The 17,417-nt window shown below is 42.7% G+C and overlaps 1 protein-coding gene across 1 annotated transcript in view; it reads right to left on the reverse strand.

Annotated features, from left to right (window-relative positions):
- rapgef6 (Rap guanine nucleotide exchange factor (GEF) 6) overlaps positions 1-15,835 on the reverse strand; it is a 139,978-nt gene extending 124,143 nt beyond the window's left edge. Inside the window, exon 1 of the mRNA XM_085797178.1 lies at positions 15,373-15,835. Coding sequence (XP_085653304.1) covers positions 15,373-15,447 — 75 coding nt within the window. The 5' untranslated portion in view covers positions 15,448-15,835. The remainder of the gene's footprint in view (positions 1-15,372) is intronic.
- Positions 15,836-17,417: the final 1,582 nt, after the last annotated feature.

The following is a 17,417-nucleotide window of genomic DNA, read 5'->3' on the forward strand; positions in this document are numbered from 1 at the left end:
TGGTCAAGACCACCTAACCAAGACCTAAGACCAAGATCAGAGCATACCAAGACCAAGAAAAGACCAAGACTTTGAGGGGGTTGGGACAGACCAAGGGGGTTAGGGTTAGGTTAGGCCGAGTAAAAATGTAGTCCATTTTGAGACAACAAGACCTTGTAAATGTGAGACCAAGACTGTTCCTGAGTACTGCAACACAAATGCCGAGCAACAGAAAACGTTTCCACAAATGTGGTTGTTGTGGTTTTGCAGCGGCGATGGCGTCTAAGGACTTCTACGTCCTGCGAATAAAATCTGAGGGTGTCTGGTGTCGACCGACATTACAATAGCTGCTCTTTGGTGGTCCCCACGTTGCATGTAAACAGAAGCTGCTAGAGGTCGTCATCGCCCAACTATGTATAAAAAACCCATTTGTGATGGGTTGCCCACTTTTCGGGGAATTGGAAGTCGCCTCAACGATCCGCAAAGAGAAATGAAATCACTGGCAGTTTCGTCTGGGTTCTAAAGGAGAGAAAGTCCTTCTGTGTTCTCAGAGTTTGTGTGATGTGCTGGGAAAACATCAGCACGCTGGGCTTGTTTAGAAATCCACAGAAGAGGTGTTGGGAAGCGGGGACCAGTCCACAGTCAGTGGTTTGTGTTGTGATGTGGACAGTGACTCAGTGTTTCCAGAGTGGGATCTGCTGCTGTCAGCGCTCCAGTCTCAATCATAGTCAATAGCGGCAGCTGGCAGCCGCTCAGCTTTGACATGGATGTGATGACACCGACTGTCAAGAAATAAGTCAGACCTCCATGATCCACTATAGTTACGGGTGGATTCATAAACTCAGGACACACTCTCTGTGTCTGATGAACCAGATCTGAAAAAATAAAAAATAAATAAAATACTGTAAACCAAAACTTGGACCGGGCGACAGTGGTGGAGGAAGTGGCAGAAACAACCACAGATTAGGCTACTGGTATCCATTACGTACTACGCTGCACATCTCTGTTTACAACGGTTTATTTATCCATCTGACTACAATTTAATGCAGAACATGTGGGCGTTCTAGCCCCTGAAAACTTTTTCTTTAGCATTTCTCACAAAACAAACACATGACTCATAACTAAATAATCAACAATCAGAGCTAAAGTTTTGAACAAAAAAAAAAAAACATTCCCGGGGCATTATTTTGATTTAATATTAAAAATCTATGATTCATCCAAACTGTGGGGGTAAAAAAAAAAAACATTAGCCAACGAAAATAACTAAATATCCAAAGTTTGTGCATTCATGTCCTTCACTGTACGAAGCTGATTAAAAAAACAGGATGTCAGGGCCTTGAAGGAAAATCTTACTTGTATAGATCAGTATTGATTTGTTGGTGAATCAATTAGTCAAATATCCGGTCATTTTAAATGCCGAAATCCATAAAGTGTCTGGTTTCCTGATTCTTATATAATAATGAACTGATTGATTATCTTTGAGCTTTGGACTATTGATCAGATAAAAACAGGACAGGTGAGGGCATCGCCTAGTGCACAGGAGTTTCAGGCGGAAAATAAATAATCAACAGATTGATAATCATAATAAAGGTCGATTGCCGTCCTAATCGGATGTTCCTACAGCTCACTGAAGCCAATTCTGTGTTTTACTTTGAAGTCACAAAAGCATCGCATTCGAAACGTCCCATTAAATTTGTTCTTTTACTGTGGATCAAGGTCAGAAACAGGTCACGGCTGCTAACGACGTGTGGCCGCACACAAGAATAACAGTAACTGATCCTGAATCTGTAATGGTCCCAGACTGAATACGTTAAAAATATATACAAACTCTTGAAGGATGTATAGCAGGTGTGCCTTTTTTGTATAACCTCCTACCTGTGCCAAGAACCACAAAGAGGCTTCCAAAAAAAATAGAATGTGCTCCGAAAGCAGCGCTCCAACCGAGAGAAAGCATTTTTGGATCATTAGTTGTGAGTGACTTTATCAGGATAAACCCTAAATAAAGACCTTGGACAGACAATGGCAGCAGAAACAAACAGAAATCGTAGACGTATAACTATTTATGGAAAACTGAGCATTTAACAAAAACATGGAGAGATTAACAGTTCTGCCTATTCTGTCTGTGTGTAATATTTTCTGGATTACACATACAAACACGGAGTAGTTGGTGTTAGTTCTTCTTCCTCTTTCAGCCTTAAGAGGCAGTAAAAGAAGACAAACACAGAAATAATTCAGTGGGCACCGTCACCATACACACTCTATTTCTGGTTTATTTGGCAAATCTCAATCAGTTTTGCGTCCAAATCTCTTCATATTGTATCGATGTGTAGTTTATAAAACTCAAACCACTCAGAGACCATAGTGGATGATAAACAGCAGCCATGTGAGCACAGCACACAGGAGAAGTTTTCATCTTAAATCTTCAGAGTCCTGACTCATCTCAACAGACCAACCATAAGTCAATGTCAGGAGCTCAGATCTCTGGAGAGAGCCTGCGCACTAACCTTGGCCTGATCTTGATTTCTTTTTTCTTTCTTTCTTTCTTTCTTCACAGGCGAAACAAAGAAGTAGCTACAACTTTAAAGCTCTTCAGTTCTTTTTCCAGCTCTTGTTCCCTCATGTATCAGCTCTGCTTGGCTACCGTGAGGAATGCTGCTGCTGCTGCTGTTGTTGACTACAGCCCTCAGTCTCTGAGGGATTTAGGAGGTCGGATGTTTAAAGCCTTCATATTGACAGTGTTCTCCTGATCCCTCATCCCTACACACACAGGAGAAGTATTCAAAAATCCAGAAGCAGAAAAATGCAGGAAGGGCCAGAAGCCACATACTGTATGTAACATGCTGGAACGGCTAATTTGCATTTTAGTAACTCGCCAAGAACGCAAAGTCTGCAAGTGTGGTGAGGTCGAGGAATTTCTGGAGCAGTACGCACATGCAGAAAATCCAAACAGCTGTTTGAAAGATCTTGATCACTGATAGCTCAGGTGATCGATCAAATGGCATGTCAATCCACAACCAATGGATGGATGGATGGATGGATGGATGGATGGATGGATGGTGGAGTAACGCCCTTGGACAGTCGGTGTAAAAGCGTCTTTGTCATCACCAGAATAAATGTGACAGGTCGTCCTGATATTGATATTTGGTGATGATGACATCATACAACTCTGAAGCTCTTATTCCCAGTTGCACTCTTCTGGATGGCGAGGGGCAGTGTAACACTATCTATGGACGACGGCCAACCGAGAGCTGGCAGGAGACGGGGCGAGTTGTAAATGTGCTGTAAATCAAAACGGCTTTGACGTGAATGAGAAATCTCATCCGGACTCTGTCGGTTCCTTCAGTAGCGTCGTTTTGAATTAGTGGGAAACGGGATCATATCTGCACAGCGTGATATCAGGCCTTCCAATACTAAATATACGTATACAATGTACAAGCACAGTTAATCTACAAGAAGGAATCTCACAGCTGAAACTTTGAAACTGCACACACAGCTGCTGGTTTCACTACATGTAGAAAATCAAAACTGCAAAATACTAACATATTCAGTTTCAAGATGTTGACAGCAACTTCCCTGGTTTATTAAAAAAGAATTCCATCAGCAGAGACAGACACCATGTTATCAGTCAGCAAGAAGAGTGAGTTACTAAACTATCATATTAGGAGTCGGTGAGTTGATTGGTTGATGCAGACAGGAAATCAACTAGAGGTATTTTGAACAAAAGAAAACAAATCAAATGTTTTGCTGCTTTTCTGGATGTGATGGTTCATTTTCCAGAAATGCAAATTTAGTTTCAAATCATCCAACAAAAATATGAAAATATGGTGGAATATCACGTTGTTATGAAATCTTTTCCATTTATATATCTATCTATTATCTATTCAATGCTGCTTACAGACCTGCATATCAACAATGGCACTTATATATTTTATGTAATGTTATGAATTACTGAACATTCAAATCCTGACCTTCATGCAGTCGCCACAGCAGCTCACACTCACACACTCACACTCGCAGCTGGAAGCATCTGCTGCTTTTCCTTTTGCTGCTACACATTCCAGACCAGTTTTGCAAGGTCATAAAACTGCTTTAATAAGAGAACTGTGGCAACAGGTTCTTATACAGGCGGCTGCTGCTGCCGATTGGCCTACTTCTGCACAGAGAGAGAGAGAGAGAGACTCTGATACCGCACCCTGTTGGTGCTAAAACAATTATCTGATTGACTGAACAAACTTCAGTATTAATCTAATGACTCCACAGCTCCACACACGTGTCACAGACGAGTTGTAGTTTTTGATTATTTCATGTAATCTCATATTAACTATTTGTTTAGTGTTGAGATGAGACGAGATCAAATCTTCAGTGTTTGGTTTTATACAAATCCTAAACTTCACCATAATATTAGCACTGAGGGACACGTATCATCTCATCAGGCCTCCTCCTCCTCCTCCTGTCAACTCTGCAGCTTCATGCTCGTTTTGAAGCAAATTGAAAGTGACGTTTAAAATGTCACGGTAAGTGTGTCACTGGTGGACTGCAGTGTGCAGGCTGAGCCCACCTGTAGCTGCAGTCTGCATTCCCTGCAAGAGAAACAGGTCAGAGCTGAAGATATCTGCCTGTTCACACTCGCTGTCCAGTGAGGAATGTAACTACTTTACACACACACACACAAACAGTAGCACTCTGCAGTGTTTGCACATTCACGCGCAGGCAAACATGCGTGCGCGCTGCGCTGGGAGCCCTGGGCTCCGGGGCCGTGAAGGTTGGTGGTGCCCACAGGAAAAGCTGACGTGTTTACATTCAAACAAAACCCACAGAGACAAAGCCCCGGCTGTTGTTGTGCTGCTGCTGCTGCTGCTGCTGTTGCTGCTGCTGTGTGAACCAGGGACTTCAAAAACAACAGGCTTTAAGAAACCCAGTGATTAAACACTTTGTCTTCTCTCTGACAGGCTCATAATTAAATATGTAAAGTAAACAGTGTGGGTTACAGCGAGATTAAGGCGGTAAACACAAGCTATGGCTCCATTAGCTTCTTAAAGGGATTAACTGAGGAACCACAGCTGACCTGGGGTCAGTGAAGCTGCAACCCATGCTTGTTTTATGATTCATTAATCTGTCTATTTTAGATTAGAACTGCTTTATCGTTCACTTTATAAAATGAAACAAACACAAACATACAAATATCTTATCTTGTCTAAAAAACACAGAACCAGGCGCAGGGCTGCAGCAAACGGACGACTGCATCCAACCGCAAGAGAAAAAATGACTCATCATTCAGCGGCATCGTTCAGGAGCCATGAGTGTCTGTACAAAACTTTGTGTTGATCCTTTGAGTAGATGTCAAGACATGTCACAACAGGGAAAAAACAACAACAGCTAGAGGTGAAATCGAGACATCGCCACAATCTGAGAGGTTTATCCTGCCTGAGAACGTCCTCGCTGAACGCCACTGCAGTCTGTCTGAAGTACTGTAATATCCTAGGAAACTCTGACCTGTGGCAACAACACCACATGAAACATCAGGGGTCAACACATATCAGAGAACATAAATGTCATGTCCATCCATCACATCCAGCTGCTCTTCTAATAATCTCATCCTGAGCCAAAGTGGTGGATTCGACTGACGGATCCTTCACAGAGCGATGCTGCTGCTGCTGCTGCTGCTGCTGCTGCTGCTGCTGCTGCTGCTGCTGCTGCTGCTGCTGCTGCCATGACAATAACATCCTGTTGCTGTGCATACTACATACTTCATATCAGAGACCTGTTTTCATAAGATGTCACCAGTTTCATATTAAAGGGGAACTCTCCGAGTCTGGTCTCTTCTCCTCTGTGTTGCTAACCCTCCTCTCCTCCATGTGCATTTGTTTTCAACAAAGCTTGCGAGAAATCAATCCATGCTAACTGCTACCGCTAGCCGAAGTTAGCATCGAGCTAGCTCATCACAGTGGCCCTCATACTTGTTACCACTCGAGGCTTTTGTTGTCACTGGCGGCCAGGTATCGGCACTTCACTCAGACTGTATTTCTTTTTCTTTGCGGTCCTGACTGCTGCTGCTGAGAGACAGAGACTAGTGCTAGCACTCGCTAACATCCAGGACAGGGCTAGCAGCCCTGAGCCCTCCATACTCTGCTGCGCGTAGCTTCACCTGAGCTCCGTCATTGGCTGGAGAGAAAACTCTGACTCTCTCGCTCTCCACCCAGAAACGTCCCAAACAAAGCAAAAGACCAAAATACAGGCAGGGGGAGGGGGCGCTGCAGACACAGCCCCCCACCACACATTTGTATAAGTCTAGCGTTTATTTTTGGGAGCAAAACTCCAGACTCAACCCTTAATATGCCATTGAATCACAGAGGCACCAACTTCTCTATTTCATGGCTTACGGTGCATTTTAAAATAGCCCTGTCTTGCCTTCCCCTGTGCTGTTTCTCAGGCTCCTCCAGGCGGCCGACCTCTGAGACCGACGACCACAAACCACCGAGCAGCAGAGACGACTCCGCTCCGCTCAGCGAGGCGTTTGAGTCACTACAGCTTCTTCTCAGCGTCTCGTCCGCCTGCCTGCCTGTCGCTCCACGGGCCCTTCAGCCCCGGTCAGGAGGGAGGGGGCCCTCCATCGGCCCCACAAGGAGAGCTTTGAGTGGCCCCCGGGTCAGAGGAAGGCTGTGTTTACTCACCCATTTCAACACAAACACACATATAAACACACCGTCCTGTCTCTAGTCTGTGTCACACACACACACAGCCTCCTCTGTCGCCTCTTCGACTTCAGACTCTGTCTCTCAACCCTGCACTTTGTTGGCACATTCACATTTGTTGATGTTGTTACTGGCAGGCGTGTGAGAGTAGGAGTGTGTACAGTAGGTGCATGTGTGTGTGTGTGTGTGTGTGTGTGAGGTTGTGCTGCATTTACGTCATGCTGGATTTACTGAAACTTGACCGGGGTGAGCTTTAACTCACTTTTTGAAGGCTCTTTAACATATATATATATCTGGGTGTTTGTCTTGCCTTCTGGGCCCAAAATGTGAGATTTGACTAAAACAATCTGTAATGTGCAGGCTCCCTATAGGTTAAAATCCATGTGGTTTCACGAGCTGTTCCTTCAGTTGTCTGACAATGATGTAACTAGTTTTCAAATTTGCATAATACCACCCCTACCTGGGACCGGTAGAAGGGGCGGGGCAAGCAGTGGTTTATTTGCATTTAAAGGGACAGGCACTGAAACCAGCCGTTCTGAACAGGGCTGTTTTGAGAGTTGTGATGTTTGATCCTTGGGGTGTTTTGACCGAAGCAAGTCACAGACATGTCTTTAAGACACCTGGGAACTATTTTAATTTGTGGAAAAGGGGCAGAGTATGTCTCCTTTAAAATAAAAAGGACCGTCGTCAGCACTGCATCACAGACCACATCACACACTCCTGTCACTCTGCGTTTGCTTTGTTTTGGCACAGAGCGGCTCCAGCTTAGAAAAAAAAAAACATGTTGGACCTGATTCAACTTGAGCCACAAAACAAAACAAAAGCAGCACAATGAATCTGACAAACAAACATGAGCCTGGCAGCTCCACGTTTCTGTCTGCTAGATTGATCCTGAACAAGAGCAGCGTCCGTCCTGTTCTCCAGCCAACAGAGAGCCAGACGATGTTTCCAGAATCAAACAGTAACACATCAAAGTGTGTTCACTGGAACTAACGATTAATTATTTAAACGATTAATCGATTAGTTGTTTGGTCAATAAAATGTTAAAAAATGTCAATCAGTGTTTCTAAAACAACAAGATGACGTCCTCAAATGTCTTGTTTTGTCCACAAACCAAAGAGATACTCAGTTTATTGTCATGAAGGAACAAAGAAACCAGAAATATTCAACATTAAAGAAGCTGAAATCAGAGAATTTGGGCTTTTTTTTCTTAAAAAACTACTCAAACCGATTATTCAATTATCGAAATAGTTGACGAATAATTAAATAATCGATTTTTGTTTGATTAATCGATTAATTGTTGCAGGGGTTTACTAGAGTCTGTGCAGAGAGAGAGAGAGAGAGGGAGCTGTGTGAGGTCTGACTCAGGTGATGCCACATGAGCATTGTGGGTAATGTAGTTCCCTGGATATCCTCTCTCTGCTGCATCCATTACTGTGTGGTGAAGATTCATGGAGGATGACGACTGAACCTCCTGGGTCATATTTCATCTTTTACATCTAAACTCACTCTGTTTCTGTCAGTCGTGCTTGAATCTTTCTAATAACATCACTCTCACTTTTTTTTCCCCTTTTCTTTTTTTTTTTTGAACGAGCCCTTTTCTTTTCACCCACAAATAAACAAACAAACTGCGTCCTGTAAATTTCCACTTCATGTGACACTGACTCATCGGTGTGTGTGTGTGGTGCGTCCCAACAGCTCGGATCGACCGTCACTCTGTCAATTACTCCTCTCCACTCTGGTAGTATCTCTCTCTCTCTCTCTCTCTGTAACATGTTTCACCTCATAAAAAAATCCAAGATGGTCTTCTGCCTCCTGCCAACTCTCTCAAGTTTCATTTGAAGTTTGCAACAACCTCTCTCATCCCTCTTTCTCCGTCTCTGCTGACTGTCCAGCTTTCTCAGTTTAAACATCCATCTCACCTTCCTCCTCCTCCTCCTCAGGCATCTTGTCTGATTACCTGTCAGTATCTCTCTCACACTTTCCCTCATCTGTCCATCTTCCTTCGATCAGACGATAGCCTCCTCTCCTTCATAGATCTTTCTAAACCATGACAGCTCTGTAAAACCTGTTTCTGTCTCCTATCACTTCTTTTACAACTCTAATAAAAAAAATAAAACCCTTTGTTTTCTTAAAGTCTCGCTCTCATTCTGCTCTTTGTGTTTCATTTTCCCACCGCTCTCAGGGCCTGTTTGTCTCAGACATCAGTTATCAGCTGGCTAATGTGGTTGAAGGTAATGCCACTGTGACAGGAAGTGTCACCATATCAGTTTCACATCAGCAGCTGTCGGGGCCACAGTTTCTCAACAAGGTGAGAAAGTGACAAAGAAACAACGGCGTCCAGACGTGAGAAACTGTCTGGACCGGAGAAAAAAATAAAATATCTTTTACACTTAAATTTAGGACGGACTCATAATAATAATTAGTGTCTAATAAAGCAACATCTATTGTGTGTGAATACTTCCCCACCTGAGGAGATAATCTAGAAAACACATCTACAGCATGATCCAGTTGTGAACCATTAAATATGACAACAGTAAATCTGATTTACCTCAACAAAAATCTACATAGACCAACTGAAAATGACTCACAAAGTGGGATTTACTGAGATTTTAACAGTAAAATCGCTAAAATAATATAATGTATTGTGAGATTTCTGTTCTTTAACTTGAAAAAAAAGAAAGTTAAATTAACTTAAAGTCATATACATTCATCCACTGCTCCCAGTGTAAAGAGTCACATAAGAGACGTTCAGCTGGACTTTGAAGACGAGCCCTCAGGCCAGTGTTAAGATGACACTGGTGTCTAACTGGTTTTCATGCTGGCTGTGTGTGCGCGTGTGTGTGCGAATACTAGTGTTTGCTCAAAAGGACCTCGTCAGAGTAGAGAAGTGTTTACACAAGGACAAGTGGGTCAACAGCAGCTGCAATATCACAACAACATACATCACCTTTACCTGCCGATAAGAGCTGCAGCTTCTATGAAGTCATGTGTGAATATATATATTGATAAAATGTCAAATACTGATCATCACATTAGACTGGATATAACAAAGTCAACCTTGGACTGTCAACACTTAAAGTCATTTTCAAGAAGTGCAGAGATACTCCTCTGTTATGAAGTTCAGACCAACTCTTAGTGAACATCTTCCTGCTATGAACCATAAAGTCAAATTTTCCACACTTTTTGGGAGAAAACTTCATAATTGGACATGAATCTACAGATAAAACATCTCTGTTTTCCTCTTAAATCATCACTTCTTCCTCCCAGGACGCTGAGGGAAAGTCTCCACTCCACTCCACCTGGAGCTGAAACAATAAAGTGACGCGTCGGCGTTCAGACGTGTTCACTTCTGCTCCGGTCTGACACAACCTTCAATCAGCCACGACCAATTACACATCATTTGATTTGAACACTTTGATTTTTATCTGTGCCAAAGCATTTTAGGATCCTCACATCAGCGCAGCCGCTGTTCACAGCACACTGGTTCAGATTTGTGGTTTCTAATCGATTCCAATCAATTAAGCGACAGAATAATATGCAGATTAATGAATCAATAGGCTATCTTTCCATATGATATCAAATTGCATTTGCAGTCTGAACTAGATGAATCTGAGGAGGATGATGATGATGATGATGATGATATCCCTGAACGGAATCACACAGGCGATCGTATCAGTGACCAATCAGATGCCACAGCTGGAAACACCTGCTCCCTAATCACTGCTGTCACACCTATCACCAACACATAGATGTAAAGGAGGTATTTAAAGTTACTATGGCAGCAACACAATGATGCACAGGGCCACAATGGAGACAGGTGAAGCGACGCTGAAGGGAGGAGGAGGAGGTTTCACACACATGCATTCAGGTACACACACACACACACACAGCTTGTCCTCTGTGACCTACATCTACGTCTTCTTCTTCTTCTTCTTCTTCACAGTAAATACCAGAGTGAAAAACCTCAAGGCTTCGGTTTCACATCCAAACCTCAGAGTAGTTTTATTTTTATGGTCTGACTTCTCTCTTTCTGAAAAGAGGAACAGGACTGAGAAGGAAAGGTAAAGTAAAGCTGCATTAGACTCTATAAGATCCCTGATGTAGGTGTGAATGAGTGACTGTAACATGATGAACACATGAAGGATGTAAAATGATTTTTTTTAAATGAGAAAGTCGTGTGTCACAACAATAATCATAACTGAACCCTACTATAGTCCATATTCTCATTAAGGACATTTTCTGAATAAAGGTGTTGACATGTGCAGCAGCTACAGGAATATTCAGGTTTACAAGTTAATCGCCATTTTATGTGATATCTGACAGCATAGTATGAAGTGTTTAAAGGGTTTTTAATATAATAATAATAAGCATATAATAAACAGCTAAAGTTTTCTCCCTCTCCGCAAAAACGACACCTCCTCTTTGAAGCAGCCATGTTTCTATACGTTTACACATGAGGACGCACGTCGCCAAGATGACGACTGCTGGGACATGCCGGAAAACTCCAGTGGGAATATTTACTGCAGTTAAGGAGTAAACAATGTGGAGTATTATGATCAATAATTCACCAATTTTCTCGAAGTTATCAAAACGCTTTTGGAGTTCCAGGGGGGGTCCGGCTGGCAACAGATTTTCATACAATGGCGGCGGATAGAGTTCACTTTTGAATCATCCAAAACACAAACTATGAAACATCCAGATACCTCCATACTGCTCGTCTGTACTGACCCAAGTGTCCTGAAGCCGCCACATGAAAAAGTTGATTAATTTGATTTTCTGATTTGATTTTGATTTGATTTGATTTGATTTGCTGCGAGATGTTCTTCCGTGTTTACATCAAACATCCAATGGTTTACAATGATGAACGAACATCTTGCAGCAAATCTCGCACACGTGCACAAACATCAACAGAGCCACTGGGAGCTATTACTACAACAAGGCTAAAAACAGAGATCAAATAAATTTTTTCCGAACAACTTTTTCATGTGGCGGCTTCAGGACACTTGGGTCAGTACGGACGAGCAGTATGGAGGTATCTGGATTTTTCATGTCTGTTTTGGACGATCCACATGTGAACACAATCCGCCGCCATTATATGAAAGCCCGTTGCCAGCCGGACCCCCCCTGGAACTCCAAAAAAGTTTTGATGACTCCGAAAGGTCTCCAAATTATCGATTTTGGGTGAAGTATCCCTTTAATATGACTAGTATTGATCACTCCAGATGTGAACTTATTCTGACTTAGAACCTGTTGTTTACATGACTTATTCTTATCCAGGTTAATGTCGAGTTGCTGTGCACGTAAACATCGACCGGGAGCCGCTGCAGAGAGGAAACCCAACACACCGACTGTCTGCAGAGGGAACCAAGGCAACAAGATACAACAACACCGACAGTTATATTAACCTTCAGTCCATCCAGCAGAAAACCTTCTTCTGGTGAATCTGCTGAGACGCACTCAACGATGTGCTCCAGCAGCTCAGAGAAAAGCATCGAGTCACCACTGAAGTTTTGCGTTTCCTCCTTCACTTGCTCCTTCCTGAGCGAGCGCCTGTGGCTTCACCACCGTTGGAATTCCCATAAATGTCCGATCTCGTACCAGCTGCCGCCAAAAAACAAAATAAACGCCATAAATCACCCGACGTGATTTGCTGCCTGCCTGTTGCCACCGGTAACAGTGTCTACTCTGGATGGATGGTACGGAGGAAGGTGGGCGCAGAGGAAGAAGAAGAGCCACACGGAAAAAAAAAAGAAACCCCAGGAAACAGTGAAAAAGGTTGACGCTGCATAAACCCTGCGGTGGTGGGAGAGTTTTACCCACCGAGCCAAACATCTGCAAAGGAGACAGATGTGCCACCAGACTGGCAGAAAGTTTTCCATCTTTTAAATTTAGCCAGAAGAAGACGACTGTGGAGACAAGAGGACACCTGACTGGACCAACGTCTTCACTGCCTCCGACTTCCTGAATAGTAATGGAGCCATTTATAGGAAAATGGAAAAAAAAAAGCACTTCTGTATTTTCTGTGTTTGATGTTTTTGTTTGAAAATGACGATTCAGCAACTGATCAACTGTTTCCTCTACAACCATAATAAAGACTCTTATTACTTCCCTATATATAAATGTTTGTTTTCCCAAAGACAGTAATGATTGCTGTGAATACTCTGGAGTGGTCGACGTAGCTATACCAGCACCTGTAAAACAACAAGAACCGAAAAACGTCTAAATACCCATTTCCCATGGTTTAGTTGCGCTGTGAGAAACTTCCACCACAAAGCGAACACACACACAATTTTTACTTTTCCATTTCCACCTGCATTTAGAGAACTGTGCCGACCTGACACATTACAGCTGCAGCCAAGCCACAAGCACAACAACCAAAATAAAAACCCCAAAAAACATAAACACAACATTTAAATACGATAGAAGACAATATAACTATGAGAAGACAACAATAGCAGCAGTGATAAATGAACTTTAGCAGCTCTACCTGCAGCCTGACACATGCACACTTTGACTTTCTGTTATTGTTGAAGTCTGAAGTTATTAAAGCTCAGTCCAGGTTGTTTTTGCAAATAAACAGACACAACTTGGCTTAACCTCTTGTCCTTGTGGTTTAACACCCCACACCAGCTCCTCGTCGACGTGATGAAAATACAAGCGCTGTGCTTTTTTAAAAATAAATACCCACACAGCATCAACATGATGCTCACTCTCACAGGTCGACTTCTCAAAATCTACGTTTTGTTTTGAGAAGCGAACTCTCGCTCTGTGACATTTCCTTCCTCATCGCAGGTTCGTCTCTAAAAAAAAAAAAAAAAAAACGACCTGAACTGAGAAGTTAGATGTGAAATCTGTGTCTGCAGGCCACACGTCTGCTCTCAGCGACAGGTCCAGACCTATTGGAAAATAGTTGCTGGTGGTGTGTCAGAGGAACACGGAGAGACCGACCAAAAGGTGGGAAAAGGTAGAAAGAAGTCGACAGCTGCACCCATGATCCACACACACACACACAGACAGCAGCTTACACCTGGTTATTAACAGAGATTTCCAGCTATTAAAACACATTATCATCATCATCATCAGCAGACTCACATTTGTCTTGTAGGATTTAGGGAGCGAGGGAAATGTTCTATTTCATCACACAGAGATAATATGATGAGTCAATTTTTGGGGGGATTTATTGAGCAACTCCTCAGCGTTTTTGTGTGTGTGTGTCTGTGTGTGTGAGAGTTGTGATGTCATCAGTGGGGAGAGGTTTAATAACCGGAGCCTTGATGGTCAAGACGGCTAATGCTCATGAAGGAAGGGAGGGAGGGAGGGAGGGAGGGAGGAAGGGAGGGAGGGAGAGGCACATTACCACTGCTTCTGTGTCTATGTCTTCATGAATCATGAATAACTTGACTGGAAAACATTTCACCTCTGCTCCGTCGGTGCAGCTAATGTTTTAAATTTAGGAAGAAACAGGGAGTGGACGGAGAAAGAGAGAAAGAGAGAGAGAGAGAAAGAGAGAGAGAGAGAGAAAGAGAGGGCGTCAGTCAGCAGCACAGACTGAGCTGTTTTCCACTGGATCCAGGTGGACGATCTGCTGCTGAACTATCAAATCTCTGTTGCTGCTGCTGCTGCTGAGTGTGTGTCATATATATGTGTGTGTGGACTTAATGCAGTTTATATAGTTTCATTCATGTGCACACAACAACTCCACTATGAAGGTGTGAAAGAGGCTTTCTACCTGCCACACAGCCACAAACAAACAGAGGATCAGCGCCATAAAAAGGGGCCCATTCATTCAGGAGCGTCATGAAAAAGCTGAAAAGCCGAAGCCGAGTTGGGTTTTCCCTTTTTTCTTTTTTTTTTAACTTTTTTTTTGTGTGTGTGTGTGTATGTGTACTCTGAAAAAAGTGCTCACGCTTCAAAACTGTTACCAGCAGCAGCAGCAGAACATGGATGGATGGGAGGGAGGGAGGGAGAAAGGGAGGGATGGAGGGAGGGAGGGAGGGAGGATGGTGTGAGCTATTTTTGGGACAGGGAGCGTAACTAAAGCAGTGACAAGCCAGCTGTGTTTCCACAGCTTCATGCAGGAGGAGGAGGAGGAGGAGGAGGAAGAGGAGGAGGTGGAGGAGCGATGTGACAGCAGCAGCAGTGATTAAATCTAAAACTACAGTTTACACAAACTGTCTCCTGGGCTTTGGGTTTAACTACGCCCCTTTTTGATGGGAAGCTGTGACATTATGTTTTTGTTAAGTTAAGTTAAGTTAAGCCTGTGTGTTTGTGTTTGTATTTTGACCCACAATGCAATGCAATGCTGCAATCTGAGGGGTTTCCCAAACTGTGCCCTCCAAAAAAACAAAAAAAAACTCACAACCTCATACTGTATATTTTTAGATTATGCAAATGTTTTGCTCTGGTTTCCTTTCTTTCTTCTTCAAGGATTACAACATCTGTGAATAAAGTTGGGGGCCCATCATTAAAAACTAAACCCTCCTCCACCACCTCACAGATTTTCACTTTTACATGATTCAACCTAACTTTTCTTTTCTGACTCCATGTGTCATTAAAGTCTGTCACTGTTTAGTCAGTGTCTGGAGTGTGGGGGGGAAACATCTTGATTCATTAACTCTTTTTTTTCCAGTAGCTAAAGCACTGAGGCTAACATTAGCACAGCGATGCTAGTCATTAAAGAAACGTTGGTTTTGTTTACCTCTGCCGTCCGCAGCGAGGGCGGTTTCTTCAAAGCCAGTTTGAAGGAAGTTTCCATGGCTCCGGTCATTTTCATAACTTCGGCGGCGGCTCAAATCCAACTTTTGTGTATAACTTCCCTCTTTGTTTTGCTTCTTTTCTTTGTAAAAAATCTCTCTCGTCTCCTTTTTTAGCTGCTCTGTAGCCGGACTAAATCACATCCCCGTGGACCGAGCATGGATGGAGTTCAGTGAACGCACCGGCCCTGGAGCTTCTTCGTCTTGTTTCTTCTTTTCTTCAACTAGGCTAAGAAAGTGACATAAAGTTGAATCTACAAGAGCTCCTGTCGCGGAGTTTAAACATCTTTGCTTTCAAAAGCCACACAAAAAATTAGCCTCCAAACTCGGCTCGGGTCGGTAGCGACTCTGAGAGCAGAGCAGGAGTTCAGATTTCGATGATCCCTCCTCCTCCTCCTCCTGAGCTCAGTGAGAGCGGAGAGTTGACGACATCTGTCTGCTCCGAGGCGCTGCTGCGTTCAAGGGCCTGTCGGAAAGACGAGTGTCACATGGTGAACGTCACAAGTGGTGGTGGTGGTGGCGGCTATGTTTGTAAACATGAAACTGTGGCTCTTCCAAAAGATCCCACCCAACTGCATAAGTCTTTTTTTAATGTGAATTTAAGGAGTATATGAAAACCTTAACACTTATTGATACCAGGGCTCCAGACTGCCCCTAAATGGGGGCATTTTGCCCCTAAAATTTGGGACAGTGCGAGTAAATTTTTCATCTACTTGTGCACATGTGCAACCAGTGAATTTGCCTGTCTTTTGTTTTGTAACGCTGGTGAAACATGAAAGGGGAGACTCAAATAATGTGATGTTTGTAATTACAGGTGATGTTTGTAATTACAGGTGGCAGGTCAATGTGTGTGAGTATTGTAAATAGGCCCTGCCTGCAAATCAATTTACAAGTGTGTTCCCCTAAATTTGCTCTCCTAAAATTTTAAGTTAGGGGCCACTGTGCTCCTAGTGAAAACTGTTAGTGTGGAGCCCTGGATACAAAACAACGCATCATATGAGAATCATATTCTGTTTCCCTTTCGTCTTATCCCCTTGTCATTTTATTTATGTGTTTATTTACTTAAATTTTAGTTTTTTGTTTTTAATATTATTACTACTGCTCATATCAATATGATATATTGAGTATTATTTTTCTCTGATTAATGTGATATTATATGGAGCACCTGTCTGATGTTCTCTGTACATTTGATTGTTCCATGCCTTTTCAATAAACAATAAAACAATAAACTAGTCTGTGGCTCTTTGGGAAAGGGAGAGGAGATAAGTGGGTCTGTGTCATTTTGAGGTCAGATTATTAAACATCATAAAACCGTCAGGGTCAAAGCTTGGGTCAGTTTAAGGTTAAGATAAAAAAAAAACACATATTAATGTGAAACTGAATTTAATTTAATTCTGTAATTCTGTCAAAGGTTATAATATTTGTAGATAGATAGGTCTACGTTAGTGAGAAAAACTGACATACACATCTGAAACACCCGTTCAGGTCTCCTTACAGGGTTTAAAAAGTAAAAATAAATAAATCAGTTGTTGATTTCATTCAAAGAGATTGAATCTCGCTTATTTTATTGTATTTTACTATTTATTTTATTGTGTTGCTAGTTTACTAGTTTTGGAGCTCAAGATTACGAGCTTCCAGGGGAGTCATTAAACGCATCACAGATCCGCCCTCTGACTTGGTGACACTTCACGACCGCTGCTCAAAGTGCGGAATAATCAGGTCATTGTAGTGCAATTAAAGGCTCACTCGTGTCATTTTAAGTCTCTTGTTTCAGCAGAAAAACGTTTTGTTTCACAGTTAAACGTTTTGTTTTGTTTTACTGTAGAAGTTGACGTTAATAAAGCATATTTAATTGATCTAAAATAAAATGAAACGCAGTTGTTTTGGTCTCGCACGGTTTTCTGATCCTCTGCTAGAGACAGGAGACACGTTCATGTTCGGTGCCAGTGAGCAGCCAGGACCAAGGGGACACTCCTTTTCTGTATTGCAT

This window comes from Trachurus japonicus, chromosome 14, assembly GCF_045865225.1.
Source record: "Trachurus japonicus isolate A0001 chromosome 14, Traja_1.0".
NCBI lineage: Eukaryota > Metazoa > Chordata > Actinopteri > Carangiformes > Carangidae > Trachurus > Trachurus japonicus.